At 36.3% G+C, this 23227-nt stretch overlaps 2 protein-coding genes across 4 annotated transcripts; both read left to right on the forward strand.

Annotated features, from left to right (window-relative positions):
• The first annotated feature begins 560 nt into the window (after positions 1-560).
• appl1 (adaptor protein, phosphotyrosine interaction, PH domain and leucine zipper containing 1) lies at positions 561-14677 on the forward strand. Of its 3 annotated transcripts, none has more exons than XM_046875383.1 (22): positions 561-791; positions 2912-3010; positions 3122-3181; positions 3616-3687; positions 3800-3887; positions 3978-4019; positions 4109-4167; positions 6719-6865; positions 7558-7640; positions 9289-9447; positions 9569-9757; positions 10517-10559; positions 10666-10722; positions 10847-10938; positions 11046-11225; positions 11341-11393; positions 11505-11679; positions 12104-12140; positions 12290-12436; positions 12558-12608; positions 12691-12780; positions 13513-13650. In XM_046875383.1, exons 1-22 carry the CDS (start codon positions 738-740, stop codon positions 13516-13518), a joined length of 1983 nt encoding a protein of 660 aa, XP_046731339.1. In that variant the 5' UTR covers positions 561-737; the 3' UTR covers positions 13519-13650. The 3 variants fall into 3 exon arrangements, with proteins under 3 accessions (XP_046731339.1, XP_046731336.1, XP_046731337.1); XM_046875380.1 differs by having other exon boundaries at positions 563-791; positions 13570-14677; XM_046875381.1 differs by having other exon boundaries at positions 563-791; positions 11344-11393; positions 13570-14677.
• Positions 14678-15620: 943 nt separating this feature from the next.
• Positions 15621-18819, forward strand: hesx1 (HESX homeobox 1). Its single transcript, XM_046875384.1, has 4 exons — positions 15621-16104; positions 17100-17260; positions 18167-18268; positions 18580-18819. Exons 1-4 carry the CDS (start codon positions 15993-15995, stop codon positions 18673-18675), a joined length of 471 nt encoding a protein of 156 aa, XP_046731340.1. The 5' UTR covers positions 15621-15992; the 3' UTR covers positions 18676-18819.
• The last annotated feature ends 4408 nt before the right edge of the window (positions 18820-23227 follow it).

Consider the following 23227-nt stretch of genomic DNA (forward strand, 5'->3'; position numbering starts at 1 on the left):
AATCTTGAATGGTCACTAAGATTAATCTTAAATAGTCCCTAAGATGAATCTTGAATGGTTACTAAGATTAATCTTAAATAGTCCCTAAGATGAATCTTGAATGGTTACTAAAATGAATCTTAAATAGTCCCTAAGATTATTCTTGAATGGTCACTAAAATGAATCTTAAATAGTCACTAAGATGAATCTTGAACGGTCACTAAGATGAATCTTGAATGGTTACTTATATGAATCTTGAATGGTCACTAAGATGAATCTTGAATGGTCACTTTTGTGATGTGCACAAATGACTAAATGATGTGTAGGTTGAACAAGTAGTTTTAAGAATTTCATTTTTGATCTGAGAAAAACTCAAAAACAACTGAGAAAAACTGTAAAGTTAAAGGACTTTTATTTGACCATATAAGTCCTACAACATCCAAGCTGAATCCCAAATACAGCCACATTGGAGACATAGTGCACTACACAGGCTGTAAAAAGCCCCTATTTCCGCCTTTACATAGTGCCCTTATTAAGGTTTTAGGGCGTTATTTGGGATACGGCGCTGTCGGTCTGGCAGCCAGAGAGCGAGGCGGAGGAAAGACGGAGTGGATATCCGTGTGTGTGTGTGGGAAGGGCTCTGTCTGCCTGCTGATTTGTCCTGCAAAAAAAAGCAAACAGGAAGAGATTTTTTCTTCTAAAAAAAACCCAAACACGACCAGATTGTCAGTTTCTGCGACATAAATAACACCAGCACCATGCCCGGGATTGACAAACTGCCGATAGAAGAAGCACTAGAGGACAGTCCTCAGGTAAACACTTCTGGGATTGTTAGCGTTCTAGCTCTGCGGCTAGCTAGCTAAACAAATAGCTTAGCAACTAGTTACCGTAGTCGCCTTTTGGATAAGAAAACCTCTAAAAACTAGGCAAGGTAAAGCAAATTCAGTCTCGAAACCGGTTTTAAAATTCTTTCAGATCCATAGAAATTGTTTGATATATGTCAGGGCTGTATCCCAAATCATTCAGTATTGACTATATAGTGCACTTTATAGGCTGCGTAACACATTATATACGGCTATATATAGAGCACTATTGTTTTGGGACAGACAGACAGACAGAATGAGATGTATAGATAGATAGATAGATAGATAGATAGATAGACAGACAGACAGACAGACAGACAGAATGAGACAAACGGATGTATATATAGATAAATAGACTGAGATGGATGGATGGATGAATAGATAGACAGACAGACAGACAGACAGACAGAATGAGATGTATTGATAGATAGATAGATAGATAGATAGATAGATAGATAGATAGATAGACAGACAGACAGACACAAACGGATGTATAGATAGATAAATAGACTGAAATTGATAGATAGATAGATAGATAGATAGATAGATAGATAGATAGATAGACAGACAGAATGAGAGACAAACTGATGTATAGATAGATAAATAGACGGACGGATGGATGGATGGATGGATAGATAGATAGTCCACTATTGTAATTGTATTGTAAGCCTGATAGGAAAAAGCCTTTAACGTGTACTATATAAATAATACAAATTTATTATTTGATTTAATTCTTATAATGTAATTTGACTAATTAATCTAATTAACAAGTTTCACACAGGATCTTCATAAAGCACATAGGAATCCTATTGACACGTGTCCACAAACTTTTGGCTATATAGTGTACATACATACTTACATAAATACAGATATAAGAATGCGTGTGTGTGTGTGTGTGTGTGTGTGTGTGTGTGTGTGTGTGTTTAGTGATCGTACAATTTATCTCTAATCTAAGCTATTACTGTTCTCTAATCGCCATATTTTATCCTCCATTTCTTTATTTGTGCTTTTTATTTTTAGCAGGTTTACTACAAAGTCTTGTAATTTCACACTTCGTAGACAAACCAGGCGTAGTTTTAAATCCTTGGCACATACTGGTTTCCTTCCTTATTCAGCTTCCTCTCTGTCCTTCTCGCTTTCTTGTACTTGTGATTCATAGCGTTTAAGAAACTGTTGACTAGTGTAAATGATCAATGAGTTCAGTTATTAAATTTTTTTTATGTATGTAAACAAATCAGATCAGATTTTTCCCCCCCATCTTGATACTGACCTTTTTCGAATGTGCTTCTCAATCTGAAATATATTTAATATCTAATAATAGAATCGTTTTTTTTAATTGGCACCAAAAATCGACCATGAAATCAATTACAATCATTTTTCTGGCTTCCTGTCCCCTGTGATTGCAAGAGCGACCTCTAGGGGCGAATCACTGGTGCCACATGCTGTTTGTTTATACGCGTCAGACTGCGTGCTGCACGGAGAGCGTTATATTATATTTATTATTTATCATTTATTAATTATAAAATTATATTTATTCATTGATCTATTTGTACTTATTTCATTTAGCACATTTTCATGATTCAGTACTGTATTTTTTATGTTTGTAATAAAAAGCAGTACTATTGTACGTGGAGTGTGTTAAATTTTTTAATTTTATTCCTTTTATTTTTTTATCCATTATCTAGTTAAAAAAAATTGTTTGGTTAATCGGCAAGTATGATCCCACCTAGCTATCGGTAAAATCTCTCGACCTTTAATGGACAGTCTATTTGAATAGTCTAACTCGCCATGATGTTGCAACCATAGTTGACTTTTAACAGACTGCATTATATGGAGGAAGAATTTTTCAGTGTCAATATTACGAATAATCAACCAGACTGACTATCATTTTGCATTTGTTGCACTTTTATTAAAGTAATAAGCCTTAAATTCTTTTTATGGGTTTGTGGGTTTTTGATGCTTTGTTTTGTACCAAATACCTGATATACCGTAATCAAAAGCTTTTGTAAGGACCCATGATCATGATTGTTGATAAGTATGTGAAATATCTCAACCCTTTCTCTATCTAGACTCGCTCCCTGCTAAGTGTGTTTGAGGAAGACACATGTGCCATATCCAGCTACTACCATCAGCTCTTCAAGGCCATGCAAAGGATCTACGATGCACAGGTAAGTCCTGATCATAAACTCTCACTGCTATAAGGAAATACTTGGAAAGCAATGAAAATATTTCTGTTTTGTTTCGGAGAATGTTAATGTTTAGGTTTGAATGGTTTACAGAACGAACTGAGTGCCGCGACACACCTGACCTCCAAGATACTAAGGGAGTATGAAAAACAGGTAGCAGTTTTATTTATTAATTTATTTAAATATGTTTATAGAAGAAAAAGAAGCATGATTTTATACACACCTAGTTTAAAGGAACAGTTCAGGGAAGCACTGAGGCCATTTTATACCCAAATGTATTAATGGAGCTAAATGTTCTGGAGAGGATCCTTCGTGAATTTATTCTTTTTTTTTTTTTGCAATCAATGAATGATGCATTTCGCATTTGTCTGGAAACCTAACTGTAAGAAAGGATTCCTATTTAGTTGTAATTCCATGCTTCACCACTAGAGGCAGATATACAGTTTACCAAGCTGTGACATCACAGTACACCGTCCTCCACTAACACTAACAGACAAGCCTTTAAAGTGCTGGCTAAGATATGAACACCTGACGAGACACCACATATCTTAAAGTATTATTCAAGACTGACCCTTTCGTCCCCTTAGCGTTTCCCACTCGGTGGTGACGACGAGGTCATGAGCTCCACTCTGCAGCAGTTTTCCAAAGTCATCGACGAGGTGAGAGAAATTTTTTTAAACGTTTTTTTAAGTCCTCCCTTATGAGCAAGGATACTGATCCTCCATCTCTCTATCTCTTTTTTTCTTTCTTTTTTTGTTGTTTTTTTCACAGCTCAGTTCCTGTCATGCCGTCTTGTCCACTCAGCTCGCAGACGCCATGATGTTCCCCATCACTCAGTTCAAAGAGAGGGACTTAAAAGGTGCATTTCACTTGTACATGTACTGTTTATACCAAACTTATGTCTTTTTACATTTGGTTTATTTGTTTTTATTTATTTAATTTTTAACAGAAATACTCACTCTGAAGGAAGTGTTTCAAATATCCAGCGATGGTGAGAATACGACTCATTTTGTGAATCATATAAGCGAAAGAATCCTTCAGCAAATTCACGTTCAACGTTTGATTTCTTTAATATAACAGATCTCGACACAGCCATCAACAGATACAGCCGACTGTCTAAAAAGAAAGAGAACGAGAGGGTAAGAAGTTTATTTCAGGGGACTGATTTTTATTGTGTTTTTTTTTTTATCTTCATGACAAAATGTGCACATTTATTATCGTTATTAGTTTTCTTATACACTATATGGACAAAAAGTATTCGGACACCCAACTGTTCCTGTTCAGTGTTAGAGAAAACCCAAACCTGTTCCAGCATGACAATGCCCCTGTGCACAAAGCCAGCTCCATGAAGATCTGCCTTACATGGTTTGGAGTAGAAGCTCAGGAGTGATCTGCTATAGAGATCTGACATCGACCCTACTGAACATCTTTAGGATGAATGTGAACGCTGACTGAACCTCAGGCCTCCTCACCTCACCTACTTCAGTACCTGGTTTTACATTACATTGCAGCTGAATGAATCACTAATTTACAAATCTCCACAAGTTCACCAGGAGTTATTCTAACAGCAATTAGGGACTAAATGTGGAATATTATGTTCTAAAAGCACATATTAATCTTATTGTCAGGTGTCCACAAATTGTCCATATAATGTAGTTTTAAGCCCGAGTTTCTGCAAATATGATCGTTTGTGTTACCCAATGTTGGCCGATACGCTTAATGTTCAAATAAATGGATTATGTTCGTATTTTAGGTTTTTGATTTTGTGTTTGTAAGATGTAACACCCAGCATCTGTAAGAACCCTTTGCCAAAAAAGGTGCTTGTATAAAACTTTGGCACCACGACTTTTTATTGGTCATAAAATGAGCAAGAACTTTAAACACTCCACACCACTATTTGCTCGTATGCTTTTGCTGCATTGGAGTGCAGCAGGAAAAACCTAGAAATAGGGAGATTCACTTATATACTGTTCTTGTTTGCAAAAGTTGTATTATGATGAGTATAAAAATATATATTAAAATAATAGTTACAATATTTGTCAGGTCAACACATAAAAAAATGTGTCTGGGCAAACAAAATGTTCCAAAAATCAGTTTTCTTTTCCTTAGAGGATTAGTCATTTTTTGTTTTTTTCTGCCACCTGATGCAGCTCATTAAAAGCCTGATAACAAGATGGAAGCAGGAAGATATCTACAGTGTAATCCAAATGATTTGCGGTTAAGACCATTTTTTTGCCCAGCAGTACGTTTTATTTACTTTTTCATCTTTCTGTAGATATCATGTTGTGTAAGAATCATGCTATTTAACGAGGCAGAGTTTGTGTGACGGTAAAACCAGTCGATTTGCCTGAAGCCCAATGTCCAAGTAGGATTTCCTTATACAGTAATTGTCACCCTTTGTTCGAGTTGTTTGATAGGTAAATGGGCATAAACGTTAAACAGTTCGGCTTGTCGACCAGATGGCAGTTGTTAGAACGTTTGTGAGTTTAATATCCATTAAAATAAACATGTCCAATATCTAGTAAACAGGGTTTGTGAAATATTTGTAAACCTTGTCTTTTGTCATTTTTTGAGACACATCCATGTTTCTGTTAACAAACTAGCCAAAGGAATTGATTGGTAGTCCTGTAGAGTAAAAATTTGACATTTCCATCTCTAAAAGAAGAGCTTATGTAAGACAGGGAACAGGAGAGAAGATGTGAGCAGACTGCCTCACTCTTACAGTCAAACATGGAGGTGGAAGCTTTAATATTTTGGGGTTGTTTTGGAGCAGGGAATGTTGGAGACTTGTTCTGGGTGAAAGGAATACTGAACCAACATGGCAACCATTCCATACTTCATCACCTTGCAATTCCGTCTGGACTGTAGATCTTTGGAATGAACTTTACCATACAACGAGACGATGATCCGAAGTGTATGTCCAAGCTCTATACACCTTATTAAGAGAGCAAACAGACATCATGGAATGGCCTGCCCAGTCAACGCACCTAAATCCTATTGAACTGCTCTGGGATGAACTGGATCTCAAGGTCAGAAATAAGAGGCATGGCAGAGTATTTCAGCTGAATGTTTGGAGAAACGTTGTGTGTAAAGCTGTTATTCATATTAATAGAGGATTTTTCAACAAATATAAAGTTAAACATATGTACCTTTTATATATTTGTTTTGTTTAAAGTAACTCTTCGCCCTGTTAAATAACATAGTTTGTTGCATATAAAGTAAAGGAACACGCATACAATAAAAGACTAGGTGTTTGCAGACTTTTAACAGGCTCCGCATGTGATGTGTTTTCTTCTGGTCTCCACACAAAGTCACAGCAAAGTCTTTTCTTGCAGTCTTTATATCATCACCTAATCAGATCTGTCTTCTCCTGTGCTCTGGTGGGCCTGATTACGCACACAAGATCATCAACATAGTCTTCATTTAATGAAACACATGCTGAGATTTGGCTTGGCTAGTGTGGGAAGAGCGTATGTTCTGCAGACTCGGTTGGCTTGTGTCCTGTCTTCTTGTGCAGGACAGGAAATTATATAAGATCCGATGGTGGATTTGGACGAAGACGATTTGTTGCTATAATGAATGAAATGCCTAGTTTTGCTTTTGAACCCATATTAATGGTTATAATAGTTATAAAACTATCTAAATGGCGCTCGGATTTCTCCAACGATAAAATGTTTGTCTTCTCTACAGGTGAAGGCTGAAGTGATTGAAGATGTTTACACGTCAAGGAAAAAGCAGCACCAGACCACGATGCACTACTTTTCAGCACTTAACACGCTACAGTATAAGAAAAGGATTGCCTTGTTGGAACCCCTGCTGGGGTACATGCAGGCACAGGTGTGGGCTATGCTTATATTTCTCTCTCTCTCTCTCTCTCTCTCTCTCTCTCTCTCTCTCTCTCTCTCTCTCTTTGTCTTTTCACTAGTTTTTAGGTTTTTGTTTTTAGCCAAAAGTTAGTTGTCAGCTGACCATAATATTCAGGTAAGAGTTAGACTTTTTTGAACATCTCCTTCCACATTTAGTTGCTCTTATAACCTCATCTCTTGTGGAAAGATGTTCTACTAGATTTTGGAGTGTGCTCAGGCAGATTTGTGCTTATTCAGCGCACAGGTGGTAGTAATGTCAGGTGCTGATGTATGACGAGGAGCCCTGGGGTGCTGCTCCAAATAAATCAAAGACGTTCAGTTGGGTTGAGGTCAGATCATGTGCTTTGTGCACAGGGGGTATTGTCATTCAGGAGCAGTTTTGGGTCTCCTAGTTAAAGTGTAGGGAAAATGTAATGCACACTTCATGGACATCCTATACAATAGTGTGTCTCCAACTTGAAGAACTACATGTGGCTGGAAAAGTCAGGTGTCCAAATAATTTTGTCCATGTAGGACCTTTCAGCTTTTTGACCTTGACCTTATATTTCATTTTTATTAATAATATATAAACACTATCTCTTTAAAAAGAGACATCCAAATCTCCAAATTAGGGTTTTGGTTTGATCTAACTGGTACAGTTCTTTTTCTGTCTTCTATCATCAGATCAGTTTCTTCAAGCTTGGATCTGAGAATCTCACACAGCAATGGGAAGACTTTCTTACAAACATTGGAGCCAGTGTACAAAAGTAGGTTTGGTCTGTTTACTTTAGCTATTTTAATATCCTGTTCCTGATTAATAATCCTCTAAAGTTTTATTCCTCTACAAAGATGTCGTTAGAATTATGACCTCCCGTTTGGAGGATGGGAGTTTAGAAAGCAGGACAGTTTATTTTTGCAGGCAGATGCAAGCTTATGCAATGGATTGTAATGCACAACACCAATTATTGTTGGCATTGTAGCTTCTTTTAGCCTTAATATTTAACCAACATCGTTCAGCAGCTCGATTGCACTGCTTCTCTAATTTAGAATTGAATGTTATATAGGATTTCTCAGTGTTCTGTTACCAATTATGAATACTTTCTTGATGGAAGAAAAATGCAATAAAATGACCAAATGAAATCCTCAATGGTTTGTTAATAAAAGGAAGAGAGAAAAAATATGCATGCGACATAATATATATATATATATATATATATTATGTACGTCAGGTCCTTTTAAAGAAACTGTTCACACATACAAATACAGTATCTGACAAAAGTGAGTGCACCCCTCACATTTCAGCAACCATGTTAGTGTATTTTCCCAAGAGACAATACTATAGAAATGAAACTTGGATATATTTTAGAGCATCAATGTGCAGCTTGTACAGCAGTACAGATTTACTGTCCTCTGAAAATAACTCAACATACAGCCATTATTGTCTCAAAAGTAAGTACACCCTTAGTGATAACAGCTGTTCATCCTTTAACAAATGCAAAGTCACACGTCCTATTCATCATGTTCGTGTCTGACAGGACCATACAAATGTGTTTATCTTGTATTAGAGCAGTTAAAATGTGGTGCTTTGAGTACAATTCTCTCATACTGACCACTGGATGTTCAACATGGCACCTCATGGCAAAGAAACTATAAAGATTTGAGAATTAGAACTGTTGCTCTCCACAAAGATGCCGAGGCTTTAAGAAGATCAGTAACACACTGAAACTGAGTTACAGTACAGTGGTCAGGGTCATACAGAGGTTTTCCAATGCGTGTTCCACTCGGAACAGATCTCACAAGGGTCCATCAAAAAAGTTGAGTCCTCATGCTGTGCATCAGGTGCAGAAGCTGCTTCACAAAACAGACACGAGTGCAGCAGCATTGCTCTAGAGGTTGCAGAAGCGGACGGTCCACCTGTCAGCTATTTATACAATAATGTCTGTATGTTGAGTTATTTTTAGAGGACGGTAGTGGAAGAGGGTGAAGTCCACAGGAGCCAAATCTGGCGAGTAGGGTGTGTGCAGAAGTCCTATCATGTTGTTTCTGGGAAGAAAATCCAGTGTGAGAAAAGTTCAGTGACAGGGTGTAGGTGTCGTACTTCAGATTGCACAGCAATGTCTTTTGGCACACTGACTTACGAAGGTCCCTGTGACCCTGTGACTGTGCGTGCAGTCTTGTGCTGCCATCTGTTGGTGGCTTACAAGATTAGAAATTTATGTGCAAGAGTTATATTTATATTAAGTTTGTAATCTTGCGTACCAGTGTAGATTTATTCATTGCTAGAGACTCAAAGCACTTTTGTACGTCGCTCTGGATAAGGGCATCCGCTAAATGCCGCAGATGTAAATGTAAATGTGCTGTTTAAGGCTCCTTAATATCTTGCGCATGAATTTTATGGGATCTTGTTGTTGTTAGTGTACGCAGGGAGATGGATAGTGAGGTGGATGTAATGCAGCAGACCATCCAGGATCTGGAGCAGACCAGCGATCTGCTGTACGTGCCTGAACCTGACCCAAATAAAATTCCAATTAACCGCAACCTGACCCGCAAAGCCGGATACCTCAACATTCGCAAGTACGAAAGCCTGGCGCCAGTTTACAGTGTAATACAAGCGCATGCATTATGAAGTTTTTTTTATTTAATAGACATATCATTGTTTCTGCATGAGTGACATACTCTGGACTTTTATTCCTAGTAAAACCGGGCTCGTGTCATCCACCTGGGAGAGGCAGTATTTCTTCACGCAAGGGGGGAATCTCATGAGTCAGTCTCGAGGAGACGTGGCTGGAGGGCTGGTCATGGACATCGACAACTGTTCCGTCATGGCAGTGGACTGCGAGGATCGGCGATTCTGCTTCCAAATTTCTTCCTTTGATGGCAGAAAGTATGTTTATTGACATCAATTCCCAATTAAATATTAAGAATTTGGTGTATTTCATTTTCTTTTCTTTTTTTTTTTTTTCTGATCAGCGATTATAAAAAATTGAGGTTTTATTCATGTAGTCCTACCCATAGATTTGATATTGTTTTTGTAGATCACATGTAGGAAGATCTTAAAGGCTGCTTTGAATAATGGCTCCCCAGTCACTGTTGCAAAATTGAATATTAATGCAAAAAAATGATAATATAACAAAAATATTTGTTTATAGATTATGACAAGATTGTAGTAAAAGTTGTTATTGTTATGCTTTAGGAAAATAAATCTTAGTGGACTGTAAATAAATTATTAATGCATTTTAAGGGCTTTAACATATTTACTTGATTACTAATAAAAGCCTTTTTTTTTGTGCTACAATAATTATATAATAATAATAATTATTATTATAATAATAGTCATTTTGGTGGTAATAATGTGGTAATAGCAATAATAAGAATGTTATAAATATACATTGCTGATATTGTAATTTATTTTATGTAATTAATTCTTTTATTCATTGAATTAATTTAATTTTTTTTAAATATTATTTTCTTGCTTGAAATAAAAACAATTCTGTTCAGCTTTCAACGTGTGTACAGCACGTCTACGTTTGTGTTCTACAAGAAAGAGGGAAATCTTTATTTTACAATGAATTTGAATTCACAGTAATTTCCCTAAAAAAATTTTTTTTTGCTTAATGAATTATTTTTTTCCTATTTCTTCCAGGACTGCAATTTTACAAGCAGATAACAGAAAGGATTGTGAAGAGGTAATACACTGCCAACATTCCCTATTCCTTTTTATTCATGATATGAGCAGGATCAATACCTACAGAACATTTTGTCTTTTTTTTTATTTTTATTTTTTATTTTTAGTGGATTGCGACAATAAATAACATCTCAAAGAGGATATATCTCAGTGAGAAGCCTGAGGTAAACGTCTGTGTTTGACGGCATTTATAAAATAACCACAATTTTGCATTCATGATAAAAAAAAGACATAATGCTGAGATTCTGTATTACTAAATTATTTTAAAACTTAAAACTCTACTAACAGGAAACTGCTGCCAGAGTCAACCAGTCAGCTTTAGAGGCTGTGACTCCGTCGCCTTCATTCCAGCAGCGACATGAGAGTTTTAGACCCAGCACGTCAGTATCTGTATATACTCAGATTCGCATGGCTTTGTTTTTCTCACAGACTTGCATGGCTTTGTTTTCCAGTCTGATCGTTCTTTCTCGTGATGTTTGGTTTCTAGTCAGGGCCGACCCCGAGCAGCACGGACCGGCAGCCAGAGCTCAGCAGGCTCAGAGTCACCAGCTCTGTCCTCACTGTCTCTGGACTCCCTGGTGGCTCCAGACACCCCCATCCAGTTTGATATCATTTCTCCAGTTACTGAAGAGAGCACACCACAGGCTAAAGGTGGTGCCCAGGGCAGGTCAGTGATTCTTGTTCTAATTCTTTGTAAGAAGTCAAGATGAGGCATTTTTGTATTCAGATTTTCTTTTATTTTTAAATTAATGCCAGTGTTTCTTTATTACCGTTCCTGAAAGAAGGACAAACCCATTTGGAGAGTCTGGAGAAGTACAGCCTATAGACAGTGAAGGTACACGTCCAATAAACAGCTCTAAAAATTTCAGAAATGTGTCGTGTCCCCCCCAGAAAAAGGACAATGCCAAAAATAGCAAGGTTATTATGTAACCTCCTGTGTTTTCAGACTCTATCCTGCACCAGCTCTTCATTGTGCGTTTCCTGGGATCCATGGAAGTGAAGGCCACAGAGAACCCAGATGTCATCTACGAGACAATGAGGCAGATCCTGGCAGCACGAGCCATCCACAACATCTTCAGAATGACCGAGTCTCATCTGCTTGTCACCTGTGACTGTCTGAAGTAAGAATTTTTTGGCATATGAGGCATAAAAGTATTGGGACACCTGATTTTTTTTTTTTTTTTTTTTTTTAAGCTATTTGGGGTTCTTCCTCAAACTGTTACCACAGAGTTGGAGGCACACAATTGTATAGGACGTTTTTCCTTTCACTTGAACTAGGAGACCCAAACCTGTTCCAGCATGACACCGAAACCTTTTAAACAAATTGGAGCACTGACTGCACCCCAGGACTCCTGATGTAGGGTGAGGAGTCCTGGGGTGCAGTCAGTGCTCATATTCATTTCAAAGGTTTCAGCTGAAAGAGGGGTGTTTAAAAAGCACATACAAATCTTATGGTCAGGTGTCCACAAACTTTTGTCCCTATATTGTACCTCATCTTTATGCTGATATTTCTTCTGACTTGTGCTCTTCTGTAACTGTTTTTAGGCTCATTGACCCTCAAACACAAGTCACGAGGTTAAGGGTAGGTCTGATGTTATTTATTTAGTGTGTGTGTGTGTGTGTGTGTGTGTGTGTGTCCCTGTACTAATGTTAAGATCTTAATGCATCTTTGTGCATATTTATTTTAAAATCTTTTTCTATTCTATTCCACGTTTGTTTCTTTCTCCGCAGTTCCCACTGTCCAGTGTAGTTATGTGCGCATCTCATCAAGAGAACAAGCGCCTGTTCGGCTTCGTGTTGCATACGGCTGGCGGGCGAGTCGACGGACGTCCCGTCACCGCCTGCTACATCTTCGAGTCTAATAATGATGGAGAGAAGGTACAGTGAACACACGTCTGTGTATTGTGTGTTGAAGCCTGAAGTATAATGCAGCTTTGTGTATATTGTAGGCCTGTGCACACCTATTCAGCTCCATGTCTGTGTATTGTTTTCTTGTCAGATCTGTGATAGCGTGGGACTGGCGAAACAGATCGCCCTTCATTCAGAAATGGTGAGCGTAAGAAACTTGGAGCAGCGTCGTTCTAATACAGTAAATTCTCTGGTTCTAATGAATGTATTGTATTTCTTTGAAGGATCGCAAAGCCAATCAGAAACAGAGAGAGGTGGAAAAAAAAAAGGAGAAGCAACAGGAAGAGCTGTCTAAACAGAAACAGATTGAAAAGGTATGATTGGATTGAAACGCCATAATAAATATCAAACTCTCACTTTGCATGTTTCACAAAGTCTGATCTAGAACCAAAGGCTGCATTTCTCATTCATTACATCATCCAGATTTTTAAGGAATCTTTTAAAAACGGATGTAAAATACAGTGCTTTTTTTTTTTCTTCTTCTTTTCTTCGTTATTCAGCACCTTGAAATCACGGATTTAGTCAAAAGTTTTATTATAAATGTTAAAAAGTGAAATAACAAGTTGCCAAGAAACAAGCAGTGCAGCTTAAATCCTCTAAATAAAAAAAATCAGCACAGTATAATTGAAGGAAATAGAAAAAATCAGTTTGGCTGATTTTCCCTGTCTCTTGCGGATAGTATGATAGACCAAAAAACGTATATGGAATAGTTTTTATAGAGTTTTATGTTGAAATAATGAAATTTATTCATAAAAATATAATTACTGTATTCTTGCAAGTGTTTTCTGTGTGTGTTTAAAGTGTGGGGGAGGATGATTTACGGCTTAAACAATAAAAAAAAGCATTTTTGGGGTGTCGTCCATTTATCACTGGCGGTTATGGAACGTGACCACCGTGATAAACAGTGGATTACTGTATAATAGCAATACAAAATCACCAAGAAGCAAATTTAACCTTGCATGACTTCCCTGATGGATGGCAAAATGTACTCACTTGTTTAAAACACTCTCCTGACTCTATATTTAGTTTTTATTTTTTTTTTGCAGCAATGATTTTCTGCTATTATTGAGCTGTTATATAAAAAAAAAATGCCGCAATTCCAGGACCTGGAGGAACAAAGCCGTCTGATAGCTGCCTCGGGTCGCCCAAACCCACCAACCACCGACGGTCAGGTCCTCGTCCTCAACAAAAGCCATTCGGACGACAGCGATGTCGGGGACGAAGGACGAAAAAGAGGCGAATCTGACGCTTGAGAGAAAAGAGCATGAAGAGAAAGTTGACCTCTGTGCAGACTCGACTTTTCACCAGAAGGGTTTAATCGCAACGGCATTTCCTTTAGACGTTCTGATTTACTTAACAACTTTTTTTTCCAAAATGACTGCAGAATATAAGAAAAGACGCATAAATACAGAGAAGAGTCAATTTATGAATAGGTGGATTGGGAGTTTTATTTGTATCGAATCTTGTATTTTGTACCTTTTCCATTACTTGTATCGACAACACCTTTTTAGATGTTTTTGGTGTGTGTGTGTGTGTGTGTGTGTGTGTGTGTGTGTGTGTGTGTGTGTGTGTGTGTGTAAGAAAGTTGGTGCACTACTGAATACTTCTGTATAGTATTGTATGGATGAATGGGGTTTATTATTTGGGAAGAAATTGCACATGTGAATGGCACATGTTTCAGAAGGACTTTTAATAATAGTGTATATTTGACTTTATGCTCTAACCTGCATGCATGGACTTCAGCTCGTGTCATATTTACATCATTAGCTCAATTGTATCGATGGTGAATCGAACCAGAGTGTTCCCGTGGTGAATTCTGTAAGATGTGCTTCGCAGTTGGTCAGCCATGTAATGAATGCTTTCTGGATGTGTTCACTTTTTTTTTTTTTAACCCTCACCCTTTAAGTACAAATTCACTATTAAGTATAATAATATGCATATTATTATCATATTTAAGTTCTTTAGGTACAAAATCCTGGAAGATTATGGAGAAAGTATTTTTTATGGCTATGTTTACAATTGTACAAGGTTGTTTTAAACTTTTCTTGTACACCAGTTCAATACATGCCAATTCATTTTATATAAGTATACACACAATTTTCACAAGTGGTTTGGTTTCTCTTGCTTTTCATAACCATGCTTTGTTATTAACCTATTGTAATAATAATGTAAATGTACTTAAGCACCATGTCTGTTAAATCTTAAGCCATCCATACGTCTTTTGGGGGTTTTTTTGTTCGTTGTTGTGCTGTGTTAGTAATTCATTCTGGAAAGTCAAGGGGAAGAATCCGCTCCATTGCTGTGGTATAGAGATGATGAATGTTTCTTTTTTCTTTTGTGATGTGTGGTGCCTACCAATGAAATATATTTCAGATTTTGAAGGGCAGCTCAGATATTTATTTAGGGATGTGCTTTGACCATTGAGAGGATTTTAAGACTAAACAGATTTTAACTGGTATTATAACAATACATTTGAGCTTATTATTATGTTATAAGACTATGAACATTGCATACACACTTGGAAATAACAGTACCAGTGTATCTTCATACCGTCTCAAATAATTGAATTACCTGGTGTAAAGCATTAGTCTGAAAACTTAAGCATACACTACAGGCCAAAAGATACACTCTCGAGAGACAATAAAGGAATGTACAGATTAAATATTAATATGAAAGTGCCAAATAGTTCTTGAAATGTTTTCACGACCGATAATCGTCTTTCTTCTCATTTCTGTAAGCCTAATTGGCCTGAATTCGGGTTTTGCATTTAAATAGTTCTAATTAGTCCTAACTTTTTACCATAATAATGCAAGGCATGGAGAAGCAGCTCGTGCACTCGAGTAAACAAGTAAATAAACAAGTCGCATATTTATTTAAAGCCAGCTTGAATGGGTGAATTTTAGGCCCCCTGAATGCGGGACAATGCAGGAGCAACTTGTCGGATTAGTCCACGGATGCCTTTTGCATGCATGACAAGAGACAGGGAGAAAAAAAAGGGAGGGAATATTCATCAGGATTAGCTTTAATAGCCTTACCTCCTTCTTTTTATATTATTATTAACACTTATTTTAAACTTCTGCGCGTATAAATGAGATTACTGGCAAGCTGAGTGCTTTCACATAATGCCGCTCAGTCGGCTGAAGGAAATGAGAGGCTGAGGAGGGAATTAATAAGAGAGCTGATTTTCTACCTGGTGGGCAAAAAGAAAAGGGACACTGGAGAAGGGTTTTGTCTCAGGAAAGAACGAGCTTGGAGGGATTCCGCAGGGGTAATGGATAAACGCCCCGGTGGTCACGCTTGTAGCGCGTAATTTGGAGACAGAATTACCTGTACATCGACCTGCTGCCCCCTGATTGTGTCTGCGCCCTGAAACCATTCACATGCAAAAGTTTGTCCTGGTTTTAATCAGCGACGTGTTGCAGCCTGGGAGCTTTTTAAAAGGGCCACAGAACAGCCTGGGTCTCGTCATTCCTTCAAACAACTTGGAGATCTTTCTTTCTTTTGCTCTCCTCTCTTCCTGGGAAACATGGAGAGCGCGCACCAGAGCCGCTTTTCTCTCTTTACTATAGACCGCATTCTGGGTCTGGACCGAGCCGACCAGAGAACCACTATTTACACTCTTCACCGCCCTTGGACAGGTAGCTTTCACTTATTATCATCATCATCATCATTATTATTATTAATCTTTTTTTTAATAATTGGTAAGATTGTGCATTAATATAATATACTGTATTATATTATGATTAAAAATTCCAATCAATCCTTTCCAGTCACAAGGAAAGGAAGAAGATCAGATGGAACTGTGTGGGTTTTAGTTATTTTTCACTCTTAATTAACTGATCATTTAAAACTCATTTCTTAGAGTAATTCATCGTGATATTCTACAAGTGGAAAACATGGGGAGAAAATGACATGCTGATACACAATATATACACGTATACATACATATGTGTAATTTCTATATATGCAAAGATAATCAAATTATCTTAAAAATAATAATAATTCTGAGTTAAAAAAGAACAAATACTACATGGTACAGAAACAGTAATAATCTAAACAAGCTCAGTATTTGGTGCAAAGCCCCCATGTGGAATGTTTTGCAGGTTTTGTAGGGAATTCTGCTTGTAGGTTTCACTGGATATCATGAAGAATCTCATACAGTTCTTCTAAAGACTGACTTTTAAATTGCATATTTTTCTGCATGCAAAAAAAGTTGCTTACTTTACTGACATACAAAAAATGTTCTGTAAAAAGTTATTTGGAAACATATTTTTGTTTATTTTTTATTTTTTTTCAATAAAGATTATTCGAAAAGATAAATTAAATATCTATAATAGTTAATACTAAAAATACAATTTATTTTATATATAAATACACAATACTTTGTCTGAAGATTCCTATACTGATGATTTATTTCCTACAGTATTTATACAATGCACCTTCATATGATCGCATATGAAAATGCTTGAAACACGTTTGTTGTTTCTTATACTAGTGTTGACAAATCTAACGTGAGCATTTAGCAGAACTTTATTTTAATCAGTTAGAATAAGAGTTGTCTTACTTCCATTTATTGCACTGCTGCTGTTTATAAATTCGTGTACGTCTCCAATGTACATTTTCATTTCATCAGATGTGCAACCAACAAAAAAGGACTGCTTCATAAAGACAGACAGTGCTCTGGAATTATCCATGATGGATGAGAGGAAAAGTGATGCACCAGTGGAAAACTGCAGACGTTCACTCAACTGGTGCATCGGACGAAGACCCCGAACTGCCTTCTCTAGTTTGCAGGTAAACAAACTAATGCTGATACTAACACATATAATATTAGATCTAACGCCAGTAGCGTACTCGTTATTCTATTTCGTTCTCGATTGCTGGAAACACACAATCTCTAACTTTTTGTGTAAAATAAGTTGCGGTGCAGATTCTCAGAACCTCATTGCAGATTTCTGAAACCATTCCTCTTGTAAAAAGGTGTCTTTTAATAGGGGATTTCTTTCTGACCTTGTGATCCAGTACCTCCCAGAGCATTTCAGATTCTAGTGCGATGACTGGGAAGATCATTTCATGATAGATAACACTCCAGATGACTGTTTGCTCTCTAAATATCACTTACAGAGCTTGGACATATGCTCATTGTCTTGTTGTATGGTGAATTGCATGGTGTTGAAGTATGGAATGGTTGCCATGTTGGTACAGGATTCCTTTCACCCTGAATAAGTCTCCATCCTTCCCTGCTCCAAAACAACCCCAAACCATTAAGCTTCCACCTCCATGTTTGACTGTGGGGGTAAGGCAGTCTACTAACATCATCTTTTCTGTTCTTCATCTTACACAACCTCTTCTGATAAAACCATAAATGTCAAATTTGGACAGAACTTTCTTCACGTCATTCAATATCCAATTCTTTTACCAAGTTTGTGGCATATAAACAAACGGAAAATGTCTCAAAAACAATAAAAGACTTTTGAAATGTGCTATAAATTATTCATAAACATATAAGTCTAATTATTTAATAATAGTAGTATCAGTACACTCTCTAAACTTTTTTTTTTCTCCAACAGAACATTTTAGTTTCACATCAACTATGAAGTATCTGCTTTAGTAATATAGTGACTATAATAAATCATGTTCTAATGATTATTTCATTTCCTTTAGATTTACGCTGATTATTCTTTTTATTTCTGATTCCAGATCGAGATACTTGAGAGTGTGTTTCAAGTAAACTCCTATCCTGGGATCGATATCCGAGAGGAGCTTGCTCTGAAGCTGCATCTCGACGAGGACAGGATACAGGTGACGGCTTTTCTGTTATAGGGGAACTGATTTGTCAATCGGTTATGGATTAATAAATGAATTAACTATTGTAGACAATAGTGCAAGTTGACAAATTGAGGAAGGTTTTTCTTTTCCATTTCTGAAGGTGCAACAAATATTGCTGAATAACTGAAAGCCCATTAGTTGCCTTTATAATTGAAATTGCAAACCATTTTTATTCAGCTTTGGTGTTTTTGGTTTTACCTGAAGAATGCAAACCTTAGGATTGAGTGGATATTTATTGTTGTAGATCCAAAACTAAATGTAGTCATTTCCATTTCTCATCTCAGATCTGGTTCCAGAACAGAAGAGCTAAACGGAAGCGCTCGCACCGAGAGAACCAGTTCCTCATGGTGAAAAAAGTCATCAGTGGACTCCAACAGTGATTATATATACAAAAAAAAATAGATTTCAGTTTCTTATCATATTGTAATATATTCTGTTTTCTTATTTTGTCAGTGCAAATCAATAACTTATGTCTTTTAATGGCTTAGAAAAACTGCTGATTCATTAAAAATGTTTTAACATCACAATCTGTGTATGGGATTTGTCGCACTCCGCATGTGGTCTTATTCCGCGAAAACCTCACGGAAAGCCATTGTTCCAATTTGCTTGCTCGAATTGAGGGTGATTATAAGAGACAAAAGAGGATTTCAAAGATGGAAAGAGCTTTGCTTTTGGTGGGGTGAGAACTGCAACCATATTGGATTAGAGTGTATTAGGAAAAAAACATGAGCATAAGATTCGTATGTGCTTTTTAAACATCCCATTACACATTAAATCCTCATTTGCTGTTATAATAACCTCCACTCTTTCGGGAAGATGTTCCTCTAGATTTGTGTTCATTCAGCCACAAGGGTGTTAGTAAAGTCAGGTACTGTTGTAGGTGAGGTGAGAAGGTCTGGGATGCAGTCGGCAAAGGTGTTCAATAGGGTTGAGGTCAGAGCTTTTTAACAGGCCACTCAAGATCTTCCAATCCAACCCATGTAAAGTATATCTTCATCGAGCTGGCTTTGTGAACAGGGGCACTGTCATGCTGGAACAGGTTTGGGCCTCCTAGTTCCAAAAATAGCATCTAAAAACCCTGTATACAATTGTGTGCGTCCAACTTTGTGGTAACAGTTTGGTGAAGAACCACACATGGTCTGGTGTACCAATGCTTTTGTTCATTTCGTGTCGTAGATAACTGACATTTCGTAAGTAAACAATAGAGGGCGCCAGATTGCTGAGGAAATTCTAGAGAGAAACATAAAAAAGGAATTAAATAAATATTAAAGGACTTTTGATTGGTGACAATTTTGGTTCAGTTTCTGCAGTTAAGGGAAAGGTTATGAGTTCAGATCCCAGAAAAGCTTTGAACATCTTTGCTATTAAGCAAAGCCCTTTCACCCTCACTGTTCATCTAAATATCTGAATTCTGCTCCGCCTTGGATAAAGTTATTTATGCAGTTATTTGTTGTTTGTCAAAATTGATGTAATTTAAATGGTATTTAATTTCCAGTGTTCTCAAAATAAGCTAATACACCACCAAAACATTGATCAGGAAGCAGTTACCAAAGCTGAACAAATAAATATAGAAATGTACATACCAAAATAAGTCTGCTTATTATTATTATTATTATTATTATTATTATTATTATTATTATTATTAATAATAATAATAATAATAATAATATTAACCAAGCTATTTGTAATAGCAGATTCAGTGCATGCTAAATCTAATTGTCCACCTGTATTAAAATTTCAAAGCCTTGGACCAAAAAATATTGATCATGTCACCGAAAAGATGAAAACTAAAGTCATGAAAATGTAAAGAGCAAAAAAAGTACAGAAATGTGTGTAAAAAAAATTTATTAAGTGAAAGTAAAAGTCCAAGTCCAAGAAATATATAGTGAAATAAAAGTATTGATACCAGAAAAATCTACTTAAGTACAGTAAAGAAGTATTTGTACTCCATTAATTCCCATTTCTGCAGTGTTTATTCAAGTTACTGTGCCTATAAAAAAAAGCCACAGGATCACATTTTGCCGTATTCTGATGTTGGATGTGAACATTAAGTCTGCATCCGTATGATTTGACATTGTTCTAAATGCATGATATAATCTTATTCATACTGAATAGACCTCCATGTGAACATGTTCCAGCAGAATTGAATTTTGTCTCAGCATCATCTTATCATACAGGACTCACATACTTTTTGATACCGTTGCATTACGTTGATCTTTTGCCTTGCCTCTCTGTAGGCATTAAAGACTCTGCGTGAAGGTACGTCATCGTGGACAGGATGGCAAGAGCACCGCTCAGCTTTCAAGTCGAAAACAAAAAAAGAAGCCCCTTTTCATGTTCGCATCAATTGTAACACAAGATCACCTGAAAGAGGAACTGGGTGTTCCTACCCAGACTGTTGGCTCATGCACACAACTTTCCCATAAATTTCCCATGGATCTTTGGGCTCTTTGATCTTCACAAATTTAGTTCAGTGTGCACATGTTCTTGATTTTAATCATTAGGACAATCAAATGATTTATTTATTTCTTTGCTCTTTTGTAATATGTGTATTAAATGGTGTGTATTAATTGAAAGAATGGGGCTCTATTACGCTTTTGACAGCATTCAACCTACAAAGCTATTCAATTTTATACCAGTTTTGTTTATTCGATCAAATTCAAACAAATAAAATGGCTTTACAAAACTAGGCATGAATGGGCATGTGTGTGTGTGTGTGTGTGTGTGTGTGTGTATATGTGTGTGTGCCCTGAGATGAACTGGTATCTCATTCAGGGTGTGTTTCTGGGATAGACTCCAGATCCACTGTGGACATAACCAAGATAAAAAGGCTAATGAAAGCTTATTGAATGAACAAAACAAACGATGAAATGAATGAATTATAAATTTGGATCATCAATTTAGACCGGAATTGTTCCTTGTGTCTAAACTAAAAAAATATAAAATTGATAGATAAATAAAAATTAATAAATAATGTAAAATGCTCTGCACAAAAATTTGTTTTGAACTGATTAACAAAAATTAACTAACTAATAAAAAATGCATTGCTCACATACATATCCATAGACAGTGCATTCACATGCAGTAAAATGCTTTTTATCACTGTTTGTTGACAGATAAATATTACGAATATTAAAGAATTGAAATAGAGAGAGCAAATAATAGAATAAGATTACAGTGAAATAAAATAAATCAATAAAATATATGATATATTGCAGAAACAGATACTGCATGAGTTAATTCTTTAATAAAATGCAAAATATATTGTATGTAATGTATATATGTGTGCAAAAGTAAGTACAAAATAACATGGTTAAGGTACACTATTTGGACACTGGACACCTGAGCATTTTAAACCATTTCACATTTAGTCCCTATTTACTGATATAATAACCTCCACTTTTCAGAGAAGATGTTCCACTAGATTTTGTGGTGTGTGTGGAGATTTGTGTTTATTCAGCCACAAGGGTGTTAGTAAAGTCAAATACTGATGTTGGGTGAGGAGGCCTGGGGTGCAGTTCATCTACAGAAGGCCAATTAGATCTTCCACTCAACCCATATAAACCATGTCTTCACGGAGCTGGCTTTGTGCACATTAATGATTTTTGAATTTTGGGTCTCTATGTTTCAAGTGACAGGAAAGTTTTATGCTAAAGCATAAATATATATATATATATATATATATATATATATATATATATATATATATATATATATATATATATATATATATAACTTTCTATACAATTGTGTGCCAGAAATGTTTATGCAACCCCTTTGCGGAAGAAGTTGTCCCAATACTTGTGTCTATATAATTGAAGTTAATACATTAATTTGAATTATATGTAGTCTCCTGATTTTATGATTGTGTATCAAATGATCAACTTTATTACTGTAGGGTTCATTTTTAGTTCTTGTACTTGAACTAAAAAATAATTGAATAATAGAAATAATAGAAATGTCAGCATTAAAAATCTTCTATGGCTCAAGCAAATAACGACACTATTTATTTACACATTAAATTTTACTACAAGGTAAAATAATCATTTAAACTGTATGTTTCCATGTTTCTGGGCTCGCACTCTCAGGGGTTTCTCTTTTATACCTTGTTATTCACCTGGAAATTCTGATATAGAGTACATGAGTCAGGAATGATTTAGATTATATAAATATCCAGAGATCAGTTCTAAAATGTTAAAGTATCCCTTTCAAGATAAATCATATACAATCCACAAGAAGCAGAACACTTTAGTATCCAAAAGAGTGAATGTCTGTGTGTAGATAGATTTTGTTGATAAAGCTAGGGCTGTAAAACTGAACTCAGACAGACATTTAACAATGGGGTGGTCAGGTTTGACCCCATGACTTTATTAGGGTGGCAATCTAAGTCAGGCAAAATGCAAATTCTCGTTTGTTTTGTCCCCTCTCTGTTTATGACCTGTGTAGCAGCTGTTTGAAACTTAAAATGCACAAGCAACATTTGTGGTTTAGTAGGCTGTAAAATAGTCATAGCTAGCATAGCTAGCCAAAATCTAGGCTACAGGTGTTGTTGTATGGTAGATAGTAAAGAACTGAAGAAATTCAATGTTTTAACTGAAAGAATTAAAATAGTTTGATCAGCGTTCGCTTAGCTGTTTGTTAGCTACTCTTACTTGTTCCTTGCTGTTGAACAATGAAGAAATTTGTTGTAGAATCTCTATTATATTATATTATATTTCTATTCTATTTCTATAATTTCTATTATATTATATTTCTATTCGATCAAATTACTCCAGGGCCCTTGAGCGAGGCCGTCTTGATATAGATGTCTGCCAAACAATGTGAACGTAAGCTGGGAAAATTTTAATTGGAGACCATTCTGTGCAGCCGGAGATGGTTCCACATCTACAGCTTAGATATCCATGAAGCTGCTAATCAACTCAAGAACTTTGA

Source organism: Silurus meridionalis, chromosome 19 (assembly GCF_014805685.1).
Source record: "Silurus meridionalis isolate SWU-2019-XX chromosome 19, ASM1480568v1, whole genome shotgun sequence".
Taxonomy (NCBI): domain Eukaryota; kingdom Metazoa; phylum Chordata; class Actinopteri; order Siluriformes; family Siluridae; genus Silurus; species Silurus meridionalis.